This window comes from Mesoplodon densirostris, chromosome 19 (assembly GCF_025265405.1).
Source record: "Mesoplodon densirostris isolate mMesDen1 chromosome 19, mMesDen1 primary haplotype, whole genome shotgun sequence".
In the NCBI taxonomy this organism is placed as follows: domain Eukaryota; kingdom Metazoa; phylum Chordata; class Mammalia; order Artiodactyla; family Ziphiidae; genus Mesoplodon; species Mesoplodon densirostris.
The window spans coordinates 61,831,591-61,856,281 of NC_082679.1; the positions used below are offsets into that span (position 1 = coordinate 61,831,591).

Sequence of the window (24,691 nt, forward strand, 5' to 3'; positions counted from 1 at the left end):
GAGGCCTCACAGGCAAGAGAAAAGGCGGCAGATTTTTTCCTAAATGGGACACAGTGCGTCTCCTGCTTTCTATTATCCCCAGGAGACAATCTGACATCTACTAAAGAAACTCCTGTCTTATTCTCAGGAGGTGACTATTTGGGAGATCTTTTTTTTTTTTTTTTTGCGGTACGTGGGCCTCTCACTGTTGTGGCCTCTCCCGTTGCGGAGCACAGGCTCCGGACGCGCAGGCTCAGCGGCCATGACTCACGGGCCCAGCCGCTCTGCGGCATGTGGGATCCTCCTGGACCAGGGCACAAACCTGTGTCCCCTGCATCGGCAGGCGGACTCTCAACCACTGTGCCACCAGGGAAGCCCGAGATCTTACTTTTTATTTAATCTTTATTTTATATTGGGGTGGAGTTGATTTACAATGTTGTGTTAGTTTCAGGTGTACAGCAAGGTGATTCAGGTATACATATACACGTATCCATTCTTTTTCAGAATCTTTTTCCTTATAGGTTATTACAGAATACTGAGTTCCCTGTGCTACACAGTAGGTCCTTGTTGATTATTTACATGTAGTAGTAGTGTGTATAAATTAATCCCAAACTCCCAATCTATCTTCCCTGCCAACGATTCCCCTTTAGTAACCATAAGTTTGTTTTCAAAGTCTGTGAGTCTGTTTTGTAAATAAGTTCATTTGTATCTTTTTTTAGATTCCACATATAAGTGATATCATGTATTTGTCTGGCTTACTTAATATGATAATCTCCAGGTCCATCCATGTTGCTGCAAATGGCATTATTTCATTCTTTTTTATGGCTGAGTAATATTCCATTGTATGTACGTACCACATCTTCTTTATGCATTCCTCTGTTGATGGACGGTGAGGCTGCTTCCATGTTTTGGCTTTTGTGAGTAGTGCTGCTGTGAACATAGGGGTGCAGGTATCTTTTAGAATTATAGCTTTGTCTGGGTAATTCTATTTTTAGTTTTTTAAGGCACCTCCATACTGTTCTCCATTGTGGCTGTATCAATTTACGTTCCCACCAACAGTGCAAGAGGGTTCCCTTTTCTCCACACCCTCTCCAGCATTTATTGTTTGTAGGCTTTTTGATGATGGCCATTCTGACCAGTGTGAGGTGTTATCTCTTACAGTTTTGATTTGCAATTCTCTGATAATTAGCGATGTTGAGCATCTTTTCATGTGCCTGTTGGCCATCTGTATGTCTTCTTTGGAGAAATGTCTATTTAGGTCTTCTGCCCATTTTTTGACTGGGTTGTTTTGTTGATATTGAGTTGTATGAGCTGTTTATATATTTTGGAGATTAAGCCCTTGTCAGTTGCCTCATTTGCAAGTATTTTCTCCCATTCTGTGGGTTGTCTTTTTTATTTTCATTACTCTAGGAGGTGGATCAAAGAAGATATTTCTCTGATTTATGTTAGTGTTCTGCCTATGTTTTCCTCTAGGGGTTTTATAGTGTCTGGCCTTACACTTAGGTCTTTAATCCATCTGGAGTTTATTGTTGTGTATGGTTAGGGAGTGTTCTAATTTCATTCTTTTACATGTAGCTGTCCAGTTTTCCCAGCACCACTTACCGAAGAGGCCGTCTATTCTCACTGTAGGGGATCTCATTATGTGTCACCTTTCCGTGGCCTGCAGGTTCAGGCACCCTCTGTGCTGAGACAGCCAGTGAGCTAGAGAATTAGGCATGTGATCGTCCAGGCGTTTAGACCCAGCTCTCCCCTGTGCAGGAGTGGGGATGGGGTGCCGGGCAAGCCCCAGGTCTGTTTTTCGCAGGGGTGTTCCCCACAGCACCCCCGCAAGGAGCAGCTGGGCTCTTTCTTGCATCCTCAACGGCCCGGAAGGTGGAAGAGGCCCCGCCTTTGTCCAGCACATGTGCTCAGCCAGGCGGGGGGAGACGCACAGATCTGTCGGTTCTAACACAGGGGTCCTGAGGGCGGAGTCCCCGCCTCCCCCGCACCTTCTCACCCTGTGCACTCGCGTTCCAGATGCCCGAAGACAAGGCAAGCACCCCGCGCACCACAACCATGACCTTCACCTGTTTCGTGCTCTTCGACCTCTTCAACGCCTTGACCTGCCGCTCCCAGGTGAGACCCCGCTGCCCCCGGCAGCACCGGCTCCTGCTTTCCCGGCCCTGGTCTCTGGGCGGCTCCTGTGCCCCAACTGTGCCCTTCGTCTCCGCAGACCAAGCTGATAGTCGAGATCGGCTTCCTGAGGAACCGCACGTTCCTCTACTCTGTGCTCGGGTCTGTCCTGGGGCAGCTGGCGGTGATATACCTGCCGCCCCTGCAGAAGGTCTTCCAGACGGAGAACCTGGGGGCGCTCGGTGAGTGGGAGGGGTCACCCGGGACCGCAGCCGTCCTCGCCGCATGCACGGGGCAGCTGCAGACCTCTCCAGGGTGTGAATTCCCCGCATGGGGCCATCCTGTCCCCAAAGGACTGGGCTCGTTCCTGGACACCTGCACTGGGTAGGAGGGGGCGACGTGATGGGGGGAGTGGAGAAGGCGGGAAACACAGGGGTAGCTCCTAGGAGTCAGGGGAGGGCACAGGGGTCTCAACGTCCCGGCCCACCCCCTCCCTGCCCCAGAGCAGGAGGCTCAGAGCAGGGAGGGTGAGGCCCAGGGGCAGCACCAGGATGGACCACAGTCTGGGCTCAGCCTGTGATGTGGTGCCCCAGCTTAGGAGTGAGTTTACCCTGTTGGGGGTTTTAACAGGGCCTGTGTCACTGGGACCCCACTTATCTGGAGGTAGGAGTGGGCCAGCTGGCAGTTCCTGCTGATAGGGCCATATGCAATGACCACAGCTCTCTGGGCCGCAAGCACACATGCCACGTGGGGGACCCCAGGGACTCCCCTGCATCTTCAGCAGGCTTCTGGCAGATCCATGGTCTCTCTTCGGAAGCTGCACCGGGTGGCTTGGCCTCCTCTGCCTGAAACGGTGGTGACAGGGACCAGAAGTGGGAGGAGGCGGCCTGGAGAGCAGCAGTGCAGGGAGGGCACCTGGGTGACCGCCGACCCCGCTTTCCATCGGCAATCCCAGACCCCACTGGGGAGCCAGAGGGTGAGGGGGCTGGCGAGGCAGCCCCCAAGGCAGAGCACAGGGTGGGGCCCATCCCAGGATCATGAAATGCTCAGCAGCATCCGACGTGGTGAAGACAAGGGCACTGAAAACCTTTGGGCAAGACTGGGAACCCTCAGCTTCTTCCCCAAAATCTAAAAAGCGGGGTCCCTGAGGGTATGGAGAAAAGAAAAAAACCTAAAAATGTTTTTTTACAGATGTTTCCATCCACTGGGAATTCAGGAAGCTTCCCAAGTCTAAAGGAAGTGCAGGGCCTGTGCTGGGCACCATGTCCGTCACGAATCATTGCCCACAGGGAGCCGAGCAAAGGCTCAGGGGGAGAACATAGGGCCAGCCCTCCACAACGAGCCGGAGTCGGGCTGGACTGGGAGCCTGAGCTGTGGCCGGGGGCGTCTGCCCAGGGAAGGGTCTCCTTCCAGCTGCAGCTTGCATCCTGCCCGCCCCCCAGCTCTGAGCCGCCTGCGAAGGCCAGCTGGTCCTTGTGGAGCTGGCGCTGCAGCATTTCGGATGCTGGGCTGGGGAGATCTCTGCCCCCTCAGGAGAGGGGCAAGTCTGGTCCTCAGCTCCCGGGTCCGGGCCCCTCACCTCTGTAACTCAGAACGAACCAAGCACGGGGAACAGAACTCCACGGCCCCCTGGGCTCCAGTGCTGGGCAGCGCAGGGCTGGGGACCGGAGGGGCCAGCTTGCACTCTCTGACCTTTTTCTCTCTTCACCTGTTGGCAGATCTATTGCTTTTAACTGGATTGGCCTCCTCCGTGTTCATTTTGTCAGAGCTCTTCAAACTAGGTGAAAAATTCTGCTCCAGAGCCAAGAAAGCCCAGATCCACCAGGAAGATGTATAGTGGACCCTGACCCATGTAAAATTCCCCTAAATCTATATTTTTATGTGACTGTGGCCCTCCCCCTGCCCCGCCTCTTCCGAGAGGTGCTTTCAGGACACCGTGGCGTCAGGTCACTCACCTGGCTATTCCTGGGAAACTGGCCGGGAGCTTGGGCCCAGCCTTGCGTCCATCCACCAGTCTGTCCCGCCAGGCCCTGGGCCAAACAGTGAAGGACCTGCACAGAAACACCTCACTATTTATTAAATCACAATGATTTTTATTAACCACGTCTGGCTACGTATTTGTGCCATAGCTTAGTGCCATGCAGCCCCTGGTAGGATGAGAAGACGGTGGGGGGGAGAGGGCAGGACCCAGGCTTCTGGTCACACTGCCCAATTGAGGCCCCATCTCCTCATCCATTAAAGGGGGGCTTTGGGTATTTTTAAGTGTGATGCCTGGGGCCTGATGATTATTTTGATGGATTTAATCAGCCCTTTCCTACACGTGGCCAGGTGGGAAACGCACAACCTCAGGTTCATGACCACGTATGTGGCGAGAGGCAGTCACGTCCTGAACAGCCTAAACAAAAGCCTCGGCTTTTGAGGCTGAACAAGACGTGGCCTTTCCCTCCAGAATCAGGAACCGGAATATGTCCCCCCAGCCTGAGGCTTGTTTCCCACTGGCCCCAAGACTGTTTTTAACACGTGTCCACCCTTCCAGCTGAAAGACGGAAGAGCAGGGAGGTCTGTGGCCGGGCAAAAACAACCACAGAGAACCAGAAATGCAACTCCATCTTTCATGAAATGAGGCCAAAGCTATAACCCCCCCCCCCCCCGACGCAGGGCTTTCCAGAGAAATCGAACCAATGGGATGGAGAGGAGAGAAAGGACGTTTGTGTTAAGAAGTTGGCTTACGTGACTGTCGGGGCCAGGGAGCCTGACGTTTCCAGCGCTGGCCGACAGGCTGGAGACTCAGGAAGGAGCTGGTACTGCAGGGCTCGGGTCTAGGTTCCTTTCTTCTCAGGGACCTCCGTCTTCTAGCCTTCGATTGGATGAGGCCCGCCCACACGATGAAGGTCATCTGCTTCATTCAGAGTCTACTGGTTTAAATGTTAATCACATCTAAAAACTCCCAGAGACATCTAGGCACCATGGCCTAGCCAAACTGACACACACAAGTGAATCACTACACCCAGCCACAGGAGCTGTGAGACAGGCTACCCCGGGTGGTAACACCCAGGCCAGACAGGGTGAAGAAGATCAAAGTGGACCCCTGAAGCTCCCAGGCAAAGCCCACATTCCTCCAAAGTAAGATTCACAGCCTCACTAGGCTCCTTGGCCCCAAGTGACACCAGAGCTAAATGAGGAGACACACATATAAGCCATCCCCACAAGAGGGAGGGGGCTGGCTGGAGAAGACCCCTTTGGGGCAGGGGTGATACCTGCCCACAGCTACCAACCTTTAGTGACTGCCTAGACGTAAAGGCTAAATAACGTCACACACACACAGCCTGCTACGGGGCTTCTCTCTGAGTCAGGGACACTCCCTGCTGCTCCCTCCCTTTTCAGGATTCTTCAGCAAATTGCTGGCCCAAGCAATAGGTTTCTCATTAAAAAAAATAATAATAAGGGCTTCCCTGGTGGTGCAGCGGTTGAGAGTCCGCCTGCCGATGCAGGGGACACGGGTTCGTGCCCAGGTCCGGGAAGATCCCACATGCCGTGGAGCAGCTGGGCCCGTGAGCCATGGCCGCTGAACCTATGCCATGGCTGCTGAGCATGCGCGTCCGGAGCCTGTGCTCCGCAACGGGAGAGGCCACAACAGTGAGAGGCCCGTGTACTGCAAAAATAAATAAATTAATAATAATAATAATAATAAAAATAACTAGGGTCGATTGATACTTGCAATAGAAACAACAAAAAAGTATTCTTAACCCTTACTTACACCATACAGAACAAGCCAGGATAAACTGCAAATGTAAAAGGTAAAACAGTAAAGCTTTTGAAAGAAAAAATAGGGATAGGTAAATTTTGACCAAATAAGACACAAAGAGCTAGCCACTAAGTTATATATACCGGATCGACTGGACTACATGCAAGTGAAGACCCTCTTCTCGCCAAGGATGTAATAGAACAGGACCATTAAGCAGCTTAGCTCCATTTATTTTTATAGAACTACACCCATCAACAGCAGGGGGCCGTTCACCAAAATAAAGACAGTAAAGAAAGACCAGAAAACAATGAAGTCAAAGGCAAAAATAGAAAAATAAAATCAAAAGCCAGTTCTTTGAAAAAATCATTGGAAGTGTCAGTCTTGCTAAAGGTTCATCAAAGGGAAAAAAAGATACAAACTACCAATATTAGGAATGAGAGATGGTGTATCACACAGATCCCAGTATATCATACAGATCCCTCAAGATATTCCAAAAATAAAGGAACACTAAGAACAACTTTATTCACTTAAACTTAACAAGTTAGATGAAATAAACCAATTCCTTGAAAACCACAAACTACTAAAACTCACTGAAGATGAAATAATACATAATCTGAGTAGTCATATAACTAGCAAAGACACTGAAGTTATCATTAAAACCGTCCCCCAAAAAGGAAATCACCAAAGCCAGATGGTTTCACTGGTAAATGTTACTAAACGTTTAAAGAAATAACAATCCTGCACAATCTCTTCCAGGAAATAAGAGGAGAGAACACTTCTCAACTCATTTTATGAAGCCAACATTACCCTGATATCAAAACCATACAAACACAGTACCACAGACCAACATCCCTCATGAATGCAGAGATAAGAATCCTCAATGAAATATTAGCAAATTGGATCCAGCCATATATAAAGAGTACAAGACACCAAGAGCAAGTGGGATTAATCCAAGAATGAAAAGCTAGGTCAATATTCAATAATCAATGCAATCCACCATATTAATAGTCTAGAGAAGGAAAACCACATGGTCATATCAATTGAAGCAGGAAAAGCATTCATAACATTCAAACCCCATTCATGATAAAAACTCAGTGAACTAGGAATAGAAGGAAACTTCTTGAACCAAATGAAAATTATCTAGAAAAAATAAAAAACAAAAAAACCTGTAGTCAACATCATACTTAATGATGAAAGACTGAATGCTTCCCCCATAACATTAAGAGCAAAGCAAAGATGTCCAGCCTCACCACTCCTATTCAGCATAATAGTGGAATTCCTAGTCAGTGCAATAATAGCAAGAAAAGAAAATTAAAAGGCACTGGAAAAGAGATTTAAAAGGGGGAAATAAAACTGTCCCTATTCACATGACACTGTGTATGTAGAAACTCCCAAGGAATCTAAAACACAAAAACCTTTCCAGAACCAATAAGTGAGTCTAGGAAAGCCACAGATACAAGGTTAACAAAAAATCACTGGTATTTCTATATACTAGCAATGAACAATTGGAAACTGAAAATTTAAACGTAATACACATTTACAATGAAGCAAATTGAAATAAGTATAAACTAACAAAACACGTTTAGGATCTGTTTGTGTGCTGCAAACTACCAATGAAAGAAATCAGAGAAAACCTAAAAAAAACGGGGAGACATACTGTGTTCATGCCTTGGAAGGCTCAATATAGTAAAGATATCAGTTCTTCCTAAATTGGTCTACAGACTTAACACAATTTCTATCAAAATCTCAGCAGGATCTTTTTTTAAGACAGATAATCTTATTCTAAAATTTATATGAAAAGACGAACTATAAAATAGATAAAACAATTCTGAAAAAGAGGCAAAAAGTTGGAAGAAACATATTTCCTGGTTTTAAGACTTACTATATAGCTACAGTAATCAAGACAGGGCAATATTGGTAAAATAACAGACACACAGATCAATGTCAGAATTGAGTCCAGAAATAGTCCCACACAAGTATAGCCAATTTATTTTTGACAAAAAGCCAACAGCAATTCAAGGGAGAAAAAATATTCATTTCAACAAATGGTGCTGCAACAACTGGACATCCATAGCAAAAAAGAACCTCTTATACTTTCTACAAAAATTAACCAAAAATGGGCAATAGACCAAATCATAGAAGAAAACAAAAGAGAAAATGTTTGGAATTGAGGATTAGGCAAAGAGTTCTTAGACATGACACCAAAAGTACTACCCATAAAAGAAAAGAAAAATTGATAAATTGAATTTCACAAATTTAAAAAATTTTACTCATGAAAGTTACAATTAAGAGAATTTTTTAGAACCTACACACTGAAAGAAAAGCATTATCAAATCATATCTAACAAAGGACTTGGAGCCAGAATATTTTTTAAATCTCAAAACTTAACAGTTAAATTTTAGAAAAAGGGCAGAATTCTTGAACTGAGTCTTCACCAAAGAGGACAAACCCATGGTAAGTAAGCACAAGAAAAGATGTTCAACATCATTAACCAGTAGGGAAAGGCAACCTTAACCCACAATGAAATACACTACACACCTATTAAAGTGGCTAAAATAAAATACTGACAATACTAAGTGATGACAAGGATGCAAAGCATCTGGAACTCATATGTTGCTGATGGGGACGTAAATGCTACAGCCTCTCTGGAGAACTTCGAAACATCCTGTAAACTTTAACATACACTTAGCACGTGACCCATCAATCCTACTCCTAGGTATTGATCCTAAAGGTGACCTATCACACAAAAATCTGTGCATGAAAGTTCATGGCAGGTTTATTTACAAGAGCCAAATCTTAGAAATAACCCAAATGTCCTTAAGAGAGTGAACAGATAAAGAAACTGGTACAACCATACACTGGAATGCTCCCCAGCAATGAGAAGGAACATACACAGAACAACTTGGATGGATCTCATGGGTATTATGCTGAGTGATAGTATCCAGTCTTAAAAGGTTACATACTAAATGGTTCCATTTACAGAGATCCCCAAGGTGACAAAATTATAATGATGGAAAATGGATTTGAGGTTGCTAAGGGTAGGATTAAGAGGGTGCGACTGTCGAGGGAGAACCTGAAGGAGTCTGGGGGTGACAGGACAGTTCTGTATCCCAATTGTAGTGGTGGTTTCACTGATCTACACGTGTAGTAAAATTTCATATAACTTGTGGCAGGGGTCCCCAAGACTACCCTCAGGCTCAGTGATTCTCTAGAAGGACTCACAAGAAGAGGACAACCAGAGGCTCTGTGTTTTGAACTCTCCCAGATTCTTCCCTTTGTCTGGTTCTCATTTGTATCCTTTCCCTGTAATAAATATGACCATCAGTATGACAGGTTTCCATGAGGTTTTTTTTTTTTTTTTTTTTTTTTACCAAATTATCCAACCTGAGGGTGGTTTGGGGAATTCCCTGAACTTGCAATTGGTTTCAGAAGTCTTGGGTAGACTTTGCTATCTGGAGGACTGTGCCCTTAACTTCAAGTAGGCCTCAAATCAAGTACTATGGAAAAACTGGTAAAATTCACATAAGGTTTGAGCTCTTTAGTTCATAGTATTGCATTAACTCTGATTTCCTGGTTTTGATCATTTGGTCTGTGGTTATTTAAGATGTTTTTATTGGGGGAAGCTGGGTGATGGGCACACAGGAACTCTCTGCACTATTTTTACAACTTCTATGTCAATCTAAAATTATTTCAAAATAAAGTTCAAGGAAAAAAAAAGACTCAAGAAAATTGAGCAAAAATATACCAGGCAAATGCAGACAACAACTCACTCAACAGGGGTGACACTACTAATGTCAGATGAGATTTTAAAAATCCAGGCCAAAAGCATTCAGTGAGACAAAGAAGGGAATTTAATAAGACATAACCACCACCAAAAATCTAATAGGCCTGGGTATATACCAACACAACATCCAAATTCATAGAGCACAGTAGAGAAAATTTAGGAAAAACACAGAAACTTCACTAGGAGACTCTTAACTGACCACAAGCAAGGAAATAAATTGATCTCAAAAAGTAGATAGAGGTGACCTCCCTCATCACTAACCTGCCATGTAAGGACACCACCGAAACCTCGATTGATTCCAGGAAGTAGATGTGATACAGTCGACCTCTCTAATCACTGTTCAACAAAACCACAAAAGAATCTGTGGAGAAATTCTCTAGCACACCAAAATTGTAAAACTCTTGGGCCCAAGAGAAAATCAAAATGGAACTGCAGAAAACCTGGAAGCTCATCACACACACACCAATCAGAATCTGTAAATGCAATGATCGCGCCACAAGGTAAAGCCGAGCTCACAGAAAAAAAGTAGTAGCCCCATATATTCTCATTTACTTCTATTTATTTAGTCATTTAACAATCAACTCAAAAAAATGAAAATGAAAAATAAATATAAAACAGCAAAAATAATATAAAAACAATATTAACTACAAACAAAATTGGTAGAACGTAACCTAGAAAAAAAATGAAAACACAGAAAAAAATCTACAACTATGAAAAATTTCAAAGATTTTAGTCAATCTGTGTAAATTAATTTGAAGACATAAATGATGTGGAAAATTTACTAAGAAATATAAAAAATCATCAAAACTGATCCCAGCAGAGATTTCAGACAACCCAGATGATTTAAAAAAAAAAAAAAGATAAGGTTATCAATAATTAACCCCTTCCCTCCACCACCAAACTAAGAAATACCAGATGAATTCTACCCAAAGTTTAAAGAACTCCTTTCATTTGCATTTTCTAGAACCGGGAAGACAGAAAGATTCTAGATTACTTTTGTAGGGCCAGCACAATTTTAAAGCGTGACTTACATAAAACCTGACCAAAACAAAACAAGAAACCACAGACCAACTCATTTATACACACTGCCACAAAAACACTAATAAACATGGGCCAACTGAATGAACACATTAAGAGTGACAGTTTCAAGCACAAAGATGGGGACTTCCCTGGTGGCACAGTGGTTAATAATACACCTGCCAATGAAGGAGACATGGGTTCAAGCCCTGGTCCGGGAAGATCCCACATGCCACGGAGCAACTAAGCCCGTGTGCCACAACTACTGAGCCTGTGTGCCACAACTACTTAAGCCCATCCTCTGCAACGAGAAGCCACCGCAATGAAAAGTCTGCACACTGCAGTGAAGAGTAGCCCCCGCTCGCTGCAACTAGAGAAAGCCCATGCACAGCAATGAAGACCCAATGCAGCCAAAAATAAATAAAATTAATTTTTTTTTTTTTTTTTTTTTTTTTTTTTTTTTGTGGTACGCGGGCCTCTCACTGTTGTGGCCTCTGCCATTGCGGAGCACAGGCTCCGGATGCGCAGGCTTAGCAGCCATGGCTCACGGGCCAAGCCGCTCCGCGGCATGTGGGATTCTCCCGGGCCGGGGCATGAACCCGTGTCCCCTGCATCGGCAGGCGGACTCTCAACCACTGCGCCACCAGGGAAGCCCCAAATTTTTTTTTTTTTAAAGCACAAAGATGGCTCAGTATTTGGAACCTTAATTTTTGGAAGAATTTGGTATTTCTTATTAATAACTCTGAAGAAAAACATGGATGCTAAAAAAAAAGCTTTTTATAAAATTGAACATCTACTCTTGACACTCTTAATAACAAATACAAATGGGTACTTTCTTTGCATGAAAAGTGTATACTTATATATATATATATATATATATATGTATGTATATATGAAGCATCTCAAAACAAAAGCCAGCATCACACTTAATGTATAAAAGACTAGATGCATTTCCATTCAAGTCAGAAATAAGAAGGATGCATCGTTATTGTTAAAATTCATAAAGTATTTGCTGATACAATTAATCAAGAGGAAGAAATGAAAGGTCTAGAAATCAGGTAGGGAAATTATCCTTATTTCCAGGTATGCCATCATAATAGCTGCAATCAACACAGTGTACACCTTAAACTATATAACCTTATGTGTCAATTATATCTCAATAAAGCTGGGGGGAAAAAAAAGAAATCACACAAGCCAAAACGTAACAGAAAGATGCTTTAAAGTACCAGGGGGAAAATGTCAAAATATCTTTAAAAAAAAAAAAAAGCAAAAAACAATCCTTCAAAAATAAAGGGAAGGACTTCCCTGGTGGTGCAGTGGTTAAGAATCCACCTGCCAGTGCAAGGGACACGGGTTTGATCCCTGGTCCGGGAAGATCCCACATGTCACAGAGCAACTAAGCCCGTGCACCACAACTACTGAGCCCATGCGTCGCAACTACTGAAGCTCATGCGCCCTAGAGCCTGCACGCCACAACTACTGAGCCCGCGTGCCTAGAGCCCGTGCTCCACAAGAGAAGCCGCCGCAGTAAGAAGCCCACATCAAAGAGTAGCCCCCGCTCACAGCAATTAGAGAAAGCTGCACGCAGCAACGAAAACCCAACGCAGCCAAAATAAAATAAAGGCAAAATTTTTTTTCAGACAAAAAGAATCATAATAGCTGCAAACTCCCAGAGAATTCATAGATGATCAGAAACAATGAACAGCAGTGGTTCTCTGTGTGAGGTCCCCAGACCAGTCACAGCAGCATCACCTGGGAATTTATTAGCAATGTAAATTCTCTAGTCCCTCCCCAGAACTACTGAATCAAACTCTGGGAGTGGAGGTCCCCAGTCTGTACTTTAAGAAGCCCTCTAGGTGATTCTGATGCGGGCTCAAGGTCGAGAACCACTAGATAAAAGAATTCAGTAAGGTAACGGGGTACAACACTATGTAGAAAAACCAAGAGCTTTCCAATGTTCAAAGAACCATCAGTTGGGGCGGGGGGCAAGTCCACTCACAGTGCCAGCAATGACAACAAAAATTTACATAGCAAACTGAGATGTTCCTGTTCTTGGATAAGAAGAATCAGCATTAGCCAATGTCAGTTCTGCTTACGTTCATTGATATTTAATGCCATCTTGAAAATACTATCAAAAAAAAGAAAAAGAAAATACTATCAAACTTCTTAGAAGTAGTCAAAGTGCTACCAAAGATCAGACAAAATAAGCAGGCAAGTATTTGAAGGAAAAACAAAACAAAGAAACAAAAAAACCCAGTAGTAATAAAGGAATAGCTCTTACATCTTTTTATCATAAAACTCTGATAATTAAAACATGAGACAGAGACCCTCAGTGAGAAAGTAGCATTTTAAGTCAGTGGGAAAGAGACACAGAGTTTAATATAAAATGTACTGGAATTTATTTGCGGGTAAGATAGAGGTATATTTTAAAATACAGTTTGAGCCAAAGCAATCTTGAGAAAGAAAAACAGAACTGGAGGAATCAGGCCCCATGACTTCAGACTATACTTCAAAGCTACAGTAATCAAAATAGTATGGTACTGGCACAAAAAATCAGAAATGTAGATCAATGGAACAGGATAGAAAGCCCACGCATCTATGGTGAATTAATCTATGATAAAGGAGGCAAGACTATACGATGGAGAAAAGACAGTCTCTTCAATAAGTGGTGCTGGGAAAACTGGAGAGCTACATGTAAAAGAATGAAATTAGAACATTCTCTAACACCACACACAAAAATAAACTCAAAATAGACCTAAATGTAATACCAGATACTATAAAACTCTTAGAGGAAAACATAGGCAGGACACTCTTTGACATAAATCGCAGCAATATCTTTTTTGATCTGTCTCCTAGAGTAATAGAAATAAAAACAAAAATAAACAAATGGGGCTTCCCTGGTGGCGCAGTGGTTGAGAGTCCGCCTGCCGATGCAGGGGACACGGGTTCGTGCCCCGATCCCGGAAGATCCCACATGCCGCGGAGCGGCTGGGCCCGCGAGCCATGGCCGCGGAGCCTGTGTGTCCGGAGCCTGTGCTCCGCAACGGGAGAGGCCACAGCAGTGAGAGGCCCGCGTACAGCAAAAAAAAAATTTAAAAAATAAATAAATAAATAAACAAATGGGACCTAATTACACTCAAAAGCCTTTGCACAGCAAAGGAAACCATAAACAAAATGAAAAGACAACCCACAGAATGGGAGAAAATATTTGCAAACGAAGCAACCAACAAGGGCTTAATCTCCAAAACATACAAACAGCTCATGAAGCTCAATATCAAAAAAACGAACAACCCAATCAAAAAATGGGCAGAATACTTAAATAGACATTTCTCCAAAGAAGACATACAGATGGCCAACAGGCACATGAAAAGATGCTCAACATCACCAATTATTAGAGAGATGCAAATCAAAACTACAATAAGGTACCACCTCACACAGGTCAGAATGGCCATCATCAAAAAGCCTACAAACAATAAATGCTGGAGAGGGTGTGGAGAAAAGGGGACCTTCCTACACTGTTGGTGGGAATGTAAACTGGTAGAGCCACTATGGAAAACAGTATGGAGGCTCCTTAAACAACTAAAAATAGACTTGCTATATGATCCAACAATCCCACTACTGGGCATATATCGGGGAAAACCATGGTTCGGAAGGATACATGCACCCCAATGTTCATTGCAGCACTATTTACAGAAGCCAAGACATGGAAGCAACCTAAATGCCCATCGACAGAGGAATGGATAAAGAACATGTGGTACATATATACAACGGAATATTACTCAGCCATTAAAAAAAATGAAATAATGCCATTTGCAGCAACATGGATGGACCTGGAGACTATCATACTAAGTGAAGTGAGCCAGACAGAGAAAGACAAATGTCATATGATATCGCTTGTATGAGGAATCTTTAAAAAATGATACAAATGAATTTATTTACAAAACAGAAACAGACTCACAGACTTCGAAAACAAACTTATGGTTGCCAAAGGGGAAAGGCAATGGGGGGATAAACTGGAAGTTACGATTGACATGTACACACTACTATATGTAAAACAGATAACAAACAAGGACCTACTATACAGCACAGGGAACTCTACTCAATATTCTATAATAACATACATGTGAAAAGAAGTTGGAAAAGAACAGATATATGTATAACCGAATCACTTTGCTGTACACCTGAAATTAATACAACATTGTAAATCAACTATAGTTCAATATAAAATAAAAAAAATTTTTTAAGAGAATCAAAAAAACAAATAAATAAAAAATTAAAATACATTTTGAATGGATCAAAGATTCAGAAGTATAAGTGGAAAGCGCAGTAGTAGTAGAAGAAAACATGGTATTTCTTTTTGTTTAATCTCAGAGTGGAGAAAAACTTCCTAAGCAAACCACAGATCTCAGAAGCTGGCAAATATGATGACATCAAATGCAAAATTTATGTACGGAAAAATAAAGGCAGACAAACTGGAGAAAACATTTACCACACGTGGCCAATGCCATTTTGCTTAATTCATAAGAGCACTCTGGGAATTCCCTGGTGGCACAGTGGTTAAGAATCCGCCTGCTAATGCAGGGGACACAGGTTTGAGCCCTGGTCCGGGAAGATCCCACATGCCGCGGAGCAACTAAGCCCGTGCACCACAACTACTGAGCCTGCGCTCTAGAGCCCACGAGCCACAACTACACAGCCCATGTGCCACAGATACTGAAGCCCACACCTCTAGAGCCCATGCTCCACAACAAGAGAAGCCACTGCGACGAGAAGCCTATGCACCACAACGAAGAGTAGCCCCCGCTCACCACAACTAGAGAAAGCCTGCGCGTGCAGCAATGAAGACCCAACGCAGCCAAAAATAAATAAATAAATAAAATGTATTTAAAAACAAGAGCACTCTTGCAAACCAATAAACCCACACCCTCGGAAACCAGGTGAGGGACAGGACACACACCGTTCCTGAAAAATGAAGCTCTTCACTGTCATTCATAAGAGAAATAGAAAAAAAATTTACTTTTCAAGAATCAGGTAAACAAAAACTAAATTTTAATATAGTACTGGTGAAAACATGGCAAACGGGCATTCCAGGTCTCAAAAGTATAAATCTAGCTTGAAAGAGGTTCATTTGTTAATATCTAAATTAAAAAGCATGTACCTTTTGATCCAGCAATTCGGCTTCAAAGAGTTTATTCGCCAGACAAAACCACACCAAGATGTATATAAACGATATTCATTCCAGTAACGATTAGCTACAAACAGACCATTCCCCAGCCGGGGATGGCTGAACACCAGAAAGGATGGGGCATCCATCTCCTGGGACATTACATAGACAATGAGAATAAATGGGTGGATACAGAGCAATTTCCACCCAAAACAAAGGTGAGGGTCAGACCAGTGGGTACAACACGTTACCTCTCGGGAACAAAATGCTGGAGCGGAGGCAGGAGGAAGACTTAGCTTTCAAGGTGCATCCTTTTGTATTTTGACCTTTTTTGCTGTGTATGCATAAGCTAATTTTTTAATTTAAAAAAAATACGGTGGATCTATCAACCGATGGATGGATAAAGAATATGTGCATGTATATATATACATATGAATATGTGGTGTGTGTGTACATATATATATATATAATGGAATATTACTCAGCCATAAAAAAGAATGAAATTTTGCCATTTGCAGCAACATGGATGGACTTGGAGGGCATTATGCTAAATGAAATAAGTCAGACAGAGAAAGACAAATACTGTCTGATATCACTTATACGTGAAATCTAAAAAATACAACAAACTAGTGAATAAAAGGAAAAAGAAGCAGACTCACAGATACAGAGACCAAACTAGTGGTTACCAGTGGGGAGGGGCAATGGGGGGGGGGAATTATGGGATTATATAAGATCATGTGTGTGAAACCTTTTAAAACTGTAAAGCACTGGAGAATTTAAAGACTCTTCCATTCAATTAAAAAAATTTTCCAGAAAAAAATATGGTGGGGGAAAAAAGTAACAACAGCCGTGTTGTACCATGAACAGCGTTTCTTCACCCCTTCCTTCCAGCGCCTAGCAGGGGCCCTTATGAGTCTTCACCTCCAGGGAGACTGCTAGTCCTTACAACCTGAATTCTTATTCCCATTTTATCAAAGAACAAACTCATCACATGTTAAAACTAGCATCACGGGTTTCTCAGGCCCAGGAGGAGCGTGGTTCCTCGGGTCCTGTGGCCCCGGGTACGGCTGACACCAAACTGGTCTGTGTGCTCAGGACCACACGTGCTGGGGAATCACACGGCTGCCCCACACCCCTTGTGAGGGCCGAACACCCCCAGGTGACCAAGCGCCTGGGCTGGGCGCCCAGCTTCCCTCATGGAGGTGTGCTATCTTAGGAAACCGTCAGGCCCCCAGGTATGACCTGCACTCTTGTTAGAAGAGGCACAAGGCAGAAAACAGGCCGGCAGGCACATCCAGCCTCTCTGACAGCCACAGACAGAGGCGGTGGTAAGGGGTCTTCAACGGACCTTTTATTAGTGAGGCATTATTTCATTGCATTTTTCTAGAAAAATATTCTGTAAGACACTGAAGACTCGGGGCCTAATTCTTCCCATTATGGTAAGGATATCTGAGGGTCCTAAGATGCTGCATCTGCTTCCCATCAATTAAGAAGGCACAAAATGTACCTGAGAAGCTATTAAAAACTAGCTTTTTATAAGGAAAATCAATCATGACCGAGTGTGCATGTCACTGTCTGAGCACTTCTCTTCCGAAGGCCCACGTGCAAGGCCTTCTGCTCAGGGCTCAGCGCAGAGTTTGATGAGCCTCCCGGTAGAAAATGCAGAGCCTGTAAAATGCAAACAGCTCGGTTTACTATGGCTTATAACTGGGGGCAACTCAGTAACAAGGCAGCATTTTCGTCAGATCTGCAGAAGGGCAATGTGTAGCAAAGGAGAAAGCTCCGCTGAGCGGGATTCTCGGTGTGTCCGGAGGTTCTTCAGGCCGCCTCCGAGGGATGCAGGGACTGGAAGGGACACGGCAGCCCTGCCTGAGGTCCAGCCCACCAACATCTCTGCTAGCACTTCAGGGTCACTGTTCGTTTAAAGCAAGTCCACGCTGTCAAAGTACCCAACATCCCCTCGGGAAGCAGCATGGGGTGGGGGTGATGCTGGGAGGTCAGGAGCCCGGGCCAGTCAAGTTACTCACCACCAATTCCTGCGACAAGCCATATGTGTATTAACAGGAATCTTAGCCTCAGGGCCCCGCATGTCCCCACGCTTAAATTAGTAGGAGAACCACAACTTTGCTTCTCTGTAGACCTCCTGGTTTTCCCATTTACTCATAGCACAGATTCACTTAACTCATCATTGACTGGGGGATTTTTGCAGAAACTAACGCCTGTGGACAGCGATTTGTTATGTAAATGAATACTGAAACGTCTCCGGTCAATGATGTTTGGGTAACAAAAGACGCATTAATAAGTCTCTGGTCAGTAATGTGTTAAAAACAGCTGAGAAAGGCAGATACTGAAACTTACTGAAGACCCATGTCACCGTTATCTTCAAAATCTCCAGCTATTACCCCCGTTAGTACACTCTTGTGCCTTTTTTTTTGAAATACAGAAATTCCATGTCAGAGGAAGCTGTTCCCCAAAGCGTTGAGATTCCCATCTAAGCACCTCTGCCCTTTACCAGTAGAAATGGGACATCGAGGCTTTTATCTGGGAGGCCTGTGCAGAGGCCAAGTGACCCTCAGTGAGTGGACCCCCCCTCCCCTACGGCAAGAACTCAAATCCCCAACCACTGCTAATTCCAGTCGGCCTCAAACGTCTCAGCATCGCCTTTGGATTTCATCTGTACAAAATGAGCAAAGTCTAAGAATCAAGTTGGTAATTGGACACTCAGGATTTCGGGGGAGACACACCCACCAATCGATATATAGCATCAGAGGAACCATAAATTAGGCACCTCCAGGACCACCTAGACGTGACCAGCACGCTCTGGATTAAAGTAAAGCACAGTCTGCAGGCTGTGCTCCAGCTCCAGGAAGGCCCGTGCTGGGGGCTCCTCCTCACTGGTCATCAGGCACCTCCCGGAGCCCTTCGCTGTGGCGAATCCGTCCACTGACTTCCAGCAGGGCCTGGGCCGCAGGGTCCACGTCCAGAACGCTCTTGGTGTTCTTGGCCTTGGGAAGAAGGGAAGGATGGGTGTGTTCAGTGACCAAAACCAGGCAGTGACGTCCTGCTGCTGTCAAGTTTATCAGAGGGGAATTTCCCACTGTTGCCACAGGGAAATGTGGTAGAGGCTCTCCCCCGAGCCCCAGAGTCCCCCCCGCCCCGGGATGCCATCGTCGGGAGGTGACGAGGCGCAGGGGCCCCAACGGCGACTCATCGTCAAACCCCGGAACTAGAAGGAACCCCAGACCCTCCTCATCTTGCAGACAAGTCCCCACCCCCCCGGGATCCCACCTCCCTGGGGTGGTTCTTTCTACTAAACCTCCACAGACCCCAGACAGGATTCTCTCCTCTCCTGTGCACCCACTGGCATCCCTCTGGCCAGCAATGGCTGCTGGAAACAAATTGGAATAAACCATCTCCAGATGGAGGAGTAAAAGGGACAAAGCTGAGAAAGGGGAGAAACGCCCCCATGCTCACCAGCTGTGTCACCGAAGCATCTCCCACCGCCCACACCTCCATCTTCTCGAACCGGAAGTCCTCCTGGGCCGAGAGCTGAGGGCTGTTGTACGTGGTGCATGTGGGCTTGGCCTTGCTGTGTCCTTTCCCGAAATCGACATCGATCCACAGGCCAAAATAATTGTGCTGCCCTCCCATGCCCTGCGGAGGGAGAGGCATCAGCACCGCCTCGGCCTGGCGCATCAGACACCTGAAGCCCACCCCGGCCGTCATGCCACCAGGGCGAATAAGAAGTGAACACAATTTTCTTCCTTTCTTTTTTTTTTTTTTAACTGTGAAATACATATTCACAGATTGATACAATTTAAGTATCCCATGACAAGTTCCTAGAACACTCATCACGGTGTCCTGACTCCTACCCCATGGCCCTTTCTCACGGGGCTGCCCTGGCGGGAAACACAAGTGACAACAGAGGACAAAAGAATACAGGCCGGGCTTCCCTGGTGGCGCAGTGGTTGAGAGCCTGCCTCCTGATACAGGGGACGTGGGTTTGTGCCCCGGTCCGGGAGGATCCCACATGCCGCGGAGCGGCTGGGCCCGTGAGCCATGGCTGCTGAGCCTGCGCGTCCGGAGCCTGTGCTCCGCAACGGGAGAGGCCACAACAGTGAGAGGCCCGCATACAGCAAAAAAAAAAAAAAAAGAAAGAAAGAAAAAAAAGAAAACAGGCCATGAGGCCTAGAGACCCCAATCGGTAAAATAAGGGGAGAGGTCTACACAGCACTTCCCAGACAGGGATGCTGATCCTCACCCGGCCCAGGACCGGGTGCTCAAGCAGGTAGGTCGTTCACTCAGCACAGCAGGGAGGGAAAGGAGGAAGCAGCCCCGGGAAGGTGGGAACCACTCGGCACACTGCCGGCTCTGAGCTAGCGGCCGACGGGGACAGACTGCTGTTCAACCTCTCTGATCCCTTTCTCTAGGTGCCCTCTCCACCAGCGCCTCCCCCGGGGCCCGGGGAGCCTGGAGCTAACGCTGAGCAAGAGACCAGGGCAGGAAACGCAGCTAACCTCGGGGCTGCTTCTCCCCTCGGGCCGATTACTGACCACCATCGGGACCCACTGGGTGCTGCTCCTGAGGCCAAGGCCCTCGGCCCTGTCATCACCAAACTGTCCTTTCTGAAAGGCGTCCGGGGTCATCAGGTGGCCCCATGGGAGCCTCAGAGTGAGCCTGGGAAGGAGCGCGGGGCCCTCTCCACACCGACAAGATGGACCAGCCTACCCGGCCCTTGGCTTTGCAGACACAGGGCTAGAATTTCCCGAGAGGGGCTTTTTAAGAAGCAGGGGAAAGAAATAGGCTGGTGCTACCAGGACACACATTTCTCACCCAAGCTAAGCATCTGTGCGGGCGCCCGTCCCCGCGCCTCACCCCAGCCCTGTCCCCACCATCGCCCCCCAGGCTTCCCCCGCGTCCTCTTCTTCCTGTGGCCGAGTCCCGGCTGGAGCACAGAGCAGACAACCCCCAATGGGTCCAAAGGGTCTGGGGAGCCCAGCCCTGGCCCCGCGCCCGGGTCGTGCCCCGGGCAGGGCAGCATCTCCAGTCACGAAGGCCACAGACCAACCACGTGATGGCCAGGAACACCGGCCGACTCGGTCACGTGCACACAAAACCCGGAAATGCCCCCGCAGAGGCCCCTTTTCTCCACGAGAGAAATGCCGTCCTCACTGTCGCGCATCGCACCACCACCCGGAGACTCAGGCAGAACGCACTGAGCGCGAACGGCTGCCCTGACGCGGGGCGGAGTGTCCCCGGGCACGGCGGGGTCAGTGCCTCACCACGGTGGGGGGGACGTGCCCTGCCCTCCCACGTCCTTACCAGTCCATTCGGGATGGTCTGCTGCCCCTGATTCAGGTACATGTAGTGGTCATTGTAGCCCGTGCAGGTGTACACGGCCATGCTGGGGGAGATGGAGAACAGGAAGCACCTGTCATCCCCTGAAATTGACCAGAGCAAAAGGAAGCAAGGTCAGCCATCGGAGCTGCGCACGGGGAGAAGCAGGAAAGGGAAACGGGCCGCGGCTCGGATGGCTGGGCAGGAAGAGCTCCCCTCGGGTCCTCGGCGTGCGCGGGGCTCCTGCGCATCGGGGGCAGGGCCGGCGGGCCAGCGGGCGGAGCCCGGGACCGTAGGATGAGCTGCGGGTGCAGGCTGAGCGTGACCGTTACAAAGGAATGTGACATCTGCTTGCTGGGGACACCTGTTAGCGCTCTCCCGGGGAGGTGGGAGCCCTGCCCCACCGCCCCAGAGTCAGAAAGAGCAGCCTCGTCTCAACTACGGAGCAAGGGGCAGGCGGCCACTCCAGGTATTGGCTGGGCACTCACACAGCCTCAAGTAGGCACACCATCCAGAGCGGAGAAGGCAGGGTACCTGTAGACACAGCTGCCCACAGGGAGGGGAGGGGACACACAGGGAAAGGTGACCCTCTACCTTTGCCCGGGCACAGGAGTGGGCATGCCACCACTCAGAGAAGGTACCGGTCAAAATCCTGGAAATGAACAGCACCCTCCATCTCAGAGACTCCTCCCCTCCCCGATGCACTCACTAGGGAGGGGACGGAGGCTGCACCTCACCAAGGGAACTCGCGGCTAGGCCAGAGCCAAACCAGGGATGCTCCCCACAGCTGTGAGACCTTGGCCGGAAGGACTGCCCCTGCACGGTGACAGCGTGAGGGCACCTGACACAGGACCAAGCTCAGGTACTTGGGGGTCGGGCCGTTCGTCAGGTGGGAAGGAAGCTCCAGGAAGCAGACGGAGAGCCCGAATGTGGAGGGCGGACAGGAAGGGGGCTTTGAGCCCCAGAGGGGCCTTGGGGAGGACAGCCCTCGGCCACAGATGGGCCTGGACCTGCAGAGTCAGGACCTGTGACCTGATCAAGATGGACCCCAGGGGGCCTCTGCAGGGACTCAGCTCCCCCGAAGTCGGGAAGGACGTCCTGAGGTGGAGACGGTTGGGTGAGAGCCACTCATGGAGGAGGGACCCCGCAGGGATGTGGCAGGGCATGGGGGAACAGCAGGGCCCTCGGCTATAGCGCAGGGTGGGAGCCCTGGTGGGGGAAAGGGGGAGGTGAGCCTGGGGAGCTCACCGGGACCAGGTGGCACAGGGCTCCCCTCCAGGCTAAAGACTCCGGCTTGAGTCCATGTGCCTCAGAAGGTTGGGTTTAGCCTCAAGGAATTGCCTGGGCCCACCTGTGGCCCCGGGCACTGGGCCTAAGCATCACTTTGCCTTGCCATCCTAAGGCTGCCTTTCAACCAACATTTACTGGGTCCCGGATGCTAAGTGAGGTGATGGGGCCACAAAGCGTGGGCCCCTTGGCTACAACGGACCCCACTCTAGTCCATCCTGGGGTCTGTGCCCAGAGAGAAGGGCCCCGTGGGGAAGATGACCCTCGAGGGTGCAGGGCAAGGACCAAGGAGTCACATGACCCGTAAAAACATCACTTCCACAGAGGGGATCCTCACCCAACTCTCACAGTGACCCCACCACCCATCGCCCAGTGGGTTACAAGCTGCCATGCCTGTGGTTCTGGGGAACGGAGGCCCAGAGAGGGTAGGCAACGTGCCCAGGACAGAGCCGGACTCAGCCCAGAGCTGCGGGCCTGCGGCTGCCCCATGGACGACAGAGGCGAAAAGGAAGTGACCCAGCGGCTGTCACATCATCTCAAGGCTCAAATACTCCCGGGACAAATGGACAGGAACGCCCTGAACTTGACTGGAACCTGTGATGCTAGGCTGCCCCCTGCTGGAATTCCGTCCTCACGCTTCAGAACAGAATGAACTCAAGTCTGAAAACGTGGTAATCGCATTTTTCCACCTTTCTTCAAGAAGATGAATTCTGCTTGTTAATAAAACACGAAGACGCAGCAGAGCTGACCTGGAGTTAATACTAAAGGAGCTGGAAGAAGCGGAAGTTCCGTCTATTATCATGATTCTCAGGGTTTTTCCACATCCTCCAACCACACAGAGACCCAGCCCGTCACCCCCCCAGAGCCCCTCCCCGTGACAGAGAGACCTGGGTGTGTGGAAGCCCAGGCCTGAGACTGGGGTCCCCAGAAGGGCCGCCTTCCAGGGTCGGCCCTCAGCCAGCGTCTGGGAAGGTGGATTTGGGGAGGGTCCCGCCCCCCAGGACTGATGACCGGCTCCCTGTGCCTAAGCTGTGTGAACAGACAGGGGGGTTGGTGCCAGACCCCTGCTGTCCTCCTGTGAGTCTGGGGTTTGGGTGCACGTCAGGCAGAGGGTGCTCGTGTGAACGGCCCCCCGAATAAAGACCCCGCGCGCTGAAGCTCTAACGCATCCCTGATGGCCGACACTGCATACATGCTGTCACAGCTCGCGGCTGGGGGAACTTAGCGCGTCCTGTGCGACCCCACTAGAGAGGATGCTGGAGCCTGGTTCCCCCGGACTTCACCCTCCCAACCCCTACCCAGCCCCAGGGCTGGTCATGCTCTGCATCCTCTCACTGTAATAGATCAGCTGTGATGACAGCTCTGTGCTGAGTCCCCGAGTCCTCCTAGGGACTCACTGACATGTGGGTGGTCTTAGGGACCCTGACACAGTGGGGAAGGGCTGGTAGCAACACCTGGATTAAAGATCTAGAACAATCTAAAACCTAGAGAAAACCAAACCCTGGAAACAACAGGATCTCAGGGATGGAGGCACCCAGCCTTCACACCATGATCCCTTCCACCCACCCCAGACAAGGGCCACCCCACCACGGCTAAAACCTCTCCCGCAACGGCACCTCTGCACCTGGACACGGCTCCCCAACCAGCAGAAGCTTCCCTAGTGCAAGGAAGATGGGAACAATTCCAGAAGCGTGCAGTCCCGTAGAGGACCACAGGGAGTAGGTGGCACTCGTGTGGTCGGGAAGGCTTCCTGAAGCAGGTGACCCTGGACTGAGTCCCGACAAGGAGCTGACTGTGCCAACAGGTGGAAGAGGGAGAAAAAGCAGCACGTGCCAAGTCCTGAGATGAGAGCGCAGCCTGTTGTGGAAACTCTGGGTAATTCAGTGAGACTGAGTCCGGAGCACAGGGCACAGTAGAGGTCGTGAGGCTGGAGATAAAGGATTCACCATTCTGAGCGCACTGGGGGTCCGTCCAAGGGTCTCCAGGGGACAAGCACCACAGCAGGTGGGCTGGGATGTGGCAAATGACCTGGACGGGTGAGACCAGGAGCCGAGGGCCAGGCAGAAGGCACCTGCAGCAATGCAGGTGAGAGCGGGGTGGAGAGAAGGGGGCGCGGGGACGCAGCTGACAGCTGTCTGGCTACGACGTGCAGCCCCCACCCCAGAGGAGCATGTGGCCTTTCTCCCCCGTATTTCGCATCTCAGGACCCTGGGCTCTCCCTTCCACTGACCCAGCCAGGGAGGGTGTTAGCCTCGCCCCCTCACTG

At 48.1% G+C, this 24,691-nt stretch overlaps 2 protein-coding genes across 7 annotated transcripts in view; one reads left to right on the forward strand and one right to left on the reverse strand.

Moving 5' to 3' along the window:
• Positions 1-3,928, forward strand: part of ATP2C2 (ATPase secretory pathway Ca2+ transporting 2) — an 82,011-nt gene extending 78,083 nt beyond the window's left edge. Inside the window, exons 25-27 of the mRNA XM_060083249.1 lie at positions 1,996-2,094; positions 2,192-2,333; positions 3,810-3,928. Of these exons, the coding sequence (XP_059939232.1) occupies positions 1,996-2,094; positions 2,192-2,333; positions 3,810-3,928 (360 nt within the window). The remainder of the gene's footprint in view (positions 1-1,995; positions 2,095-2,191; positions 2,334-3,809) is intronic.
• An 11,776-nt stretch (positions 3,929-15,704) lies between these two features.
• MEAK7 (MTOR associated protein, eak-7 homolog) overlaps positions 15,705-24,691 on the reverse strand; it is a 34,489-nt gene continuing 25,502 nt past the window's right edge. For all 6 annotated transcript variants that reach the window (XM_060085138.1, XM_060085142.1, XM_060085140.1 and 3 more), the window contains 3 exons: positions 21,124-21,242; positions 19,276-19,455; positions 15,705-18,806 (listed from right to left, as the gene is read on the reverse strand). In XM_060085138.1, the coding sequence (XP_059941121.1) occupies positions 18,693-18,806; positions 19,276-19,455; positions 21,124-21,242 (413 nt within the window). In that variant the 3' untranslated portion in view covers positions 15,705-18,692. The remainder of the gene's footprint in view (positions 18,807-19,275; positions 19,456-21,123; positions 21,243-24,691) is intronic.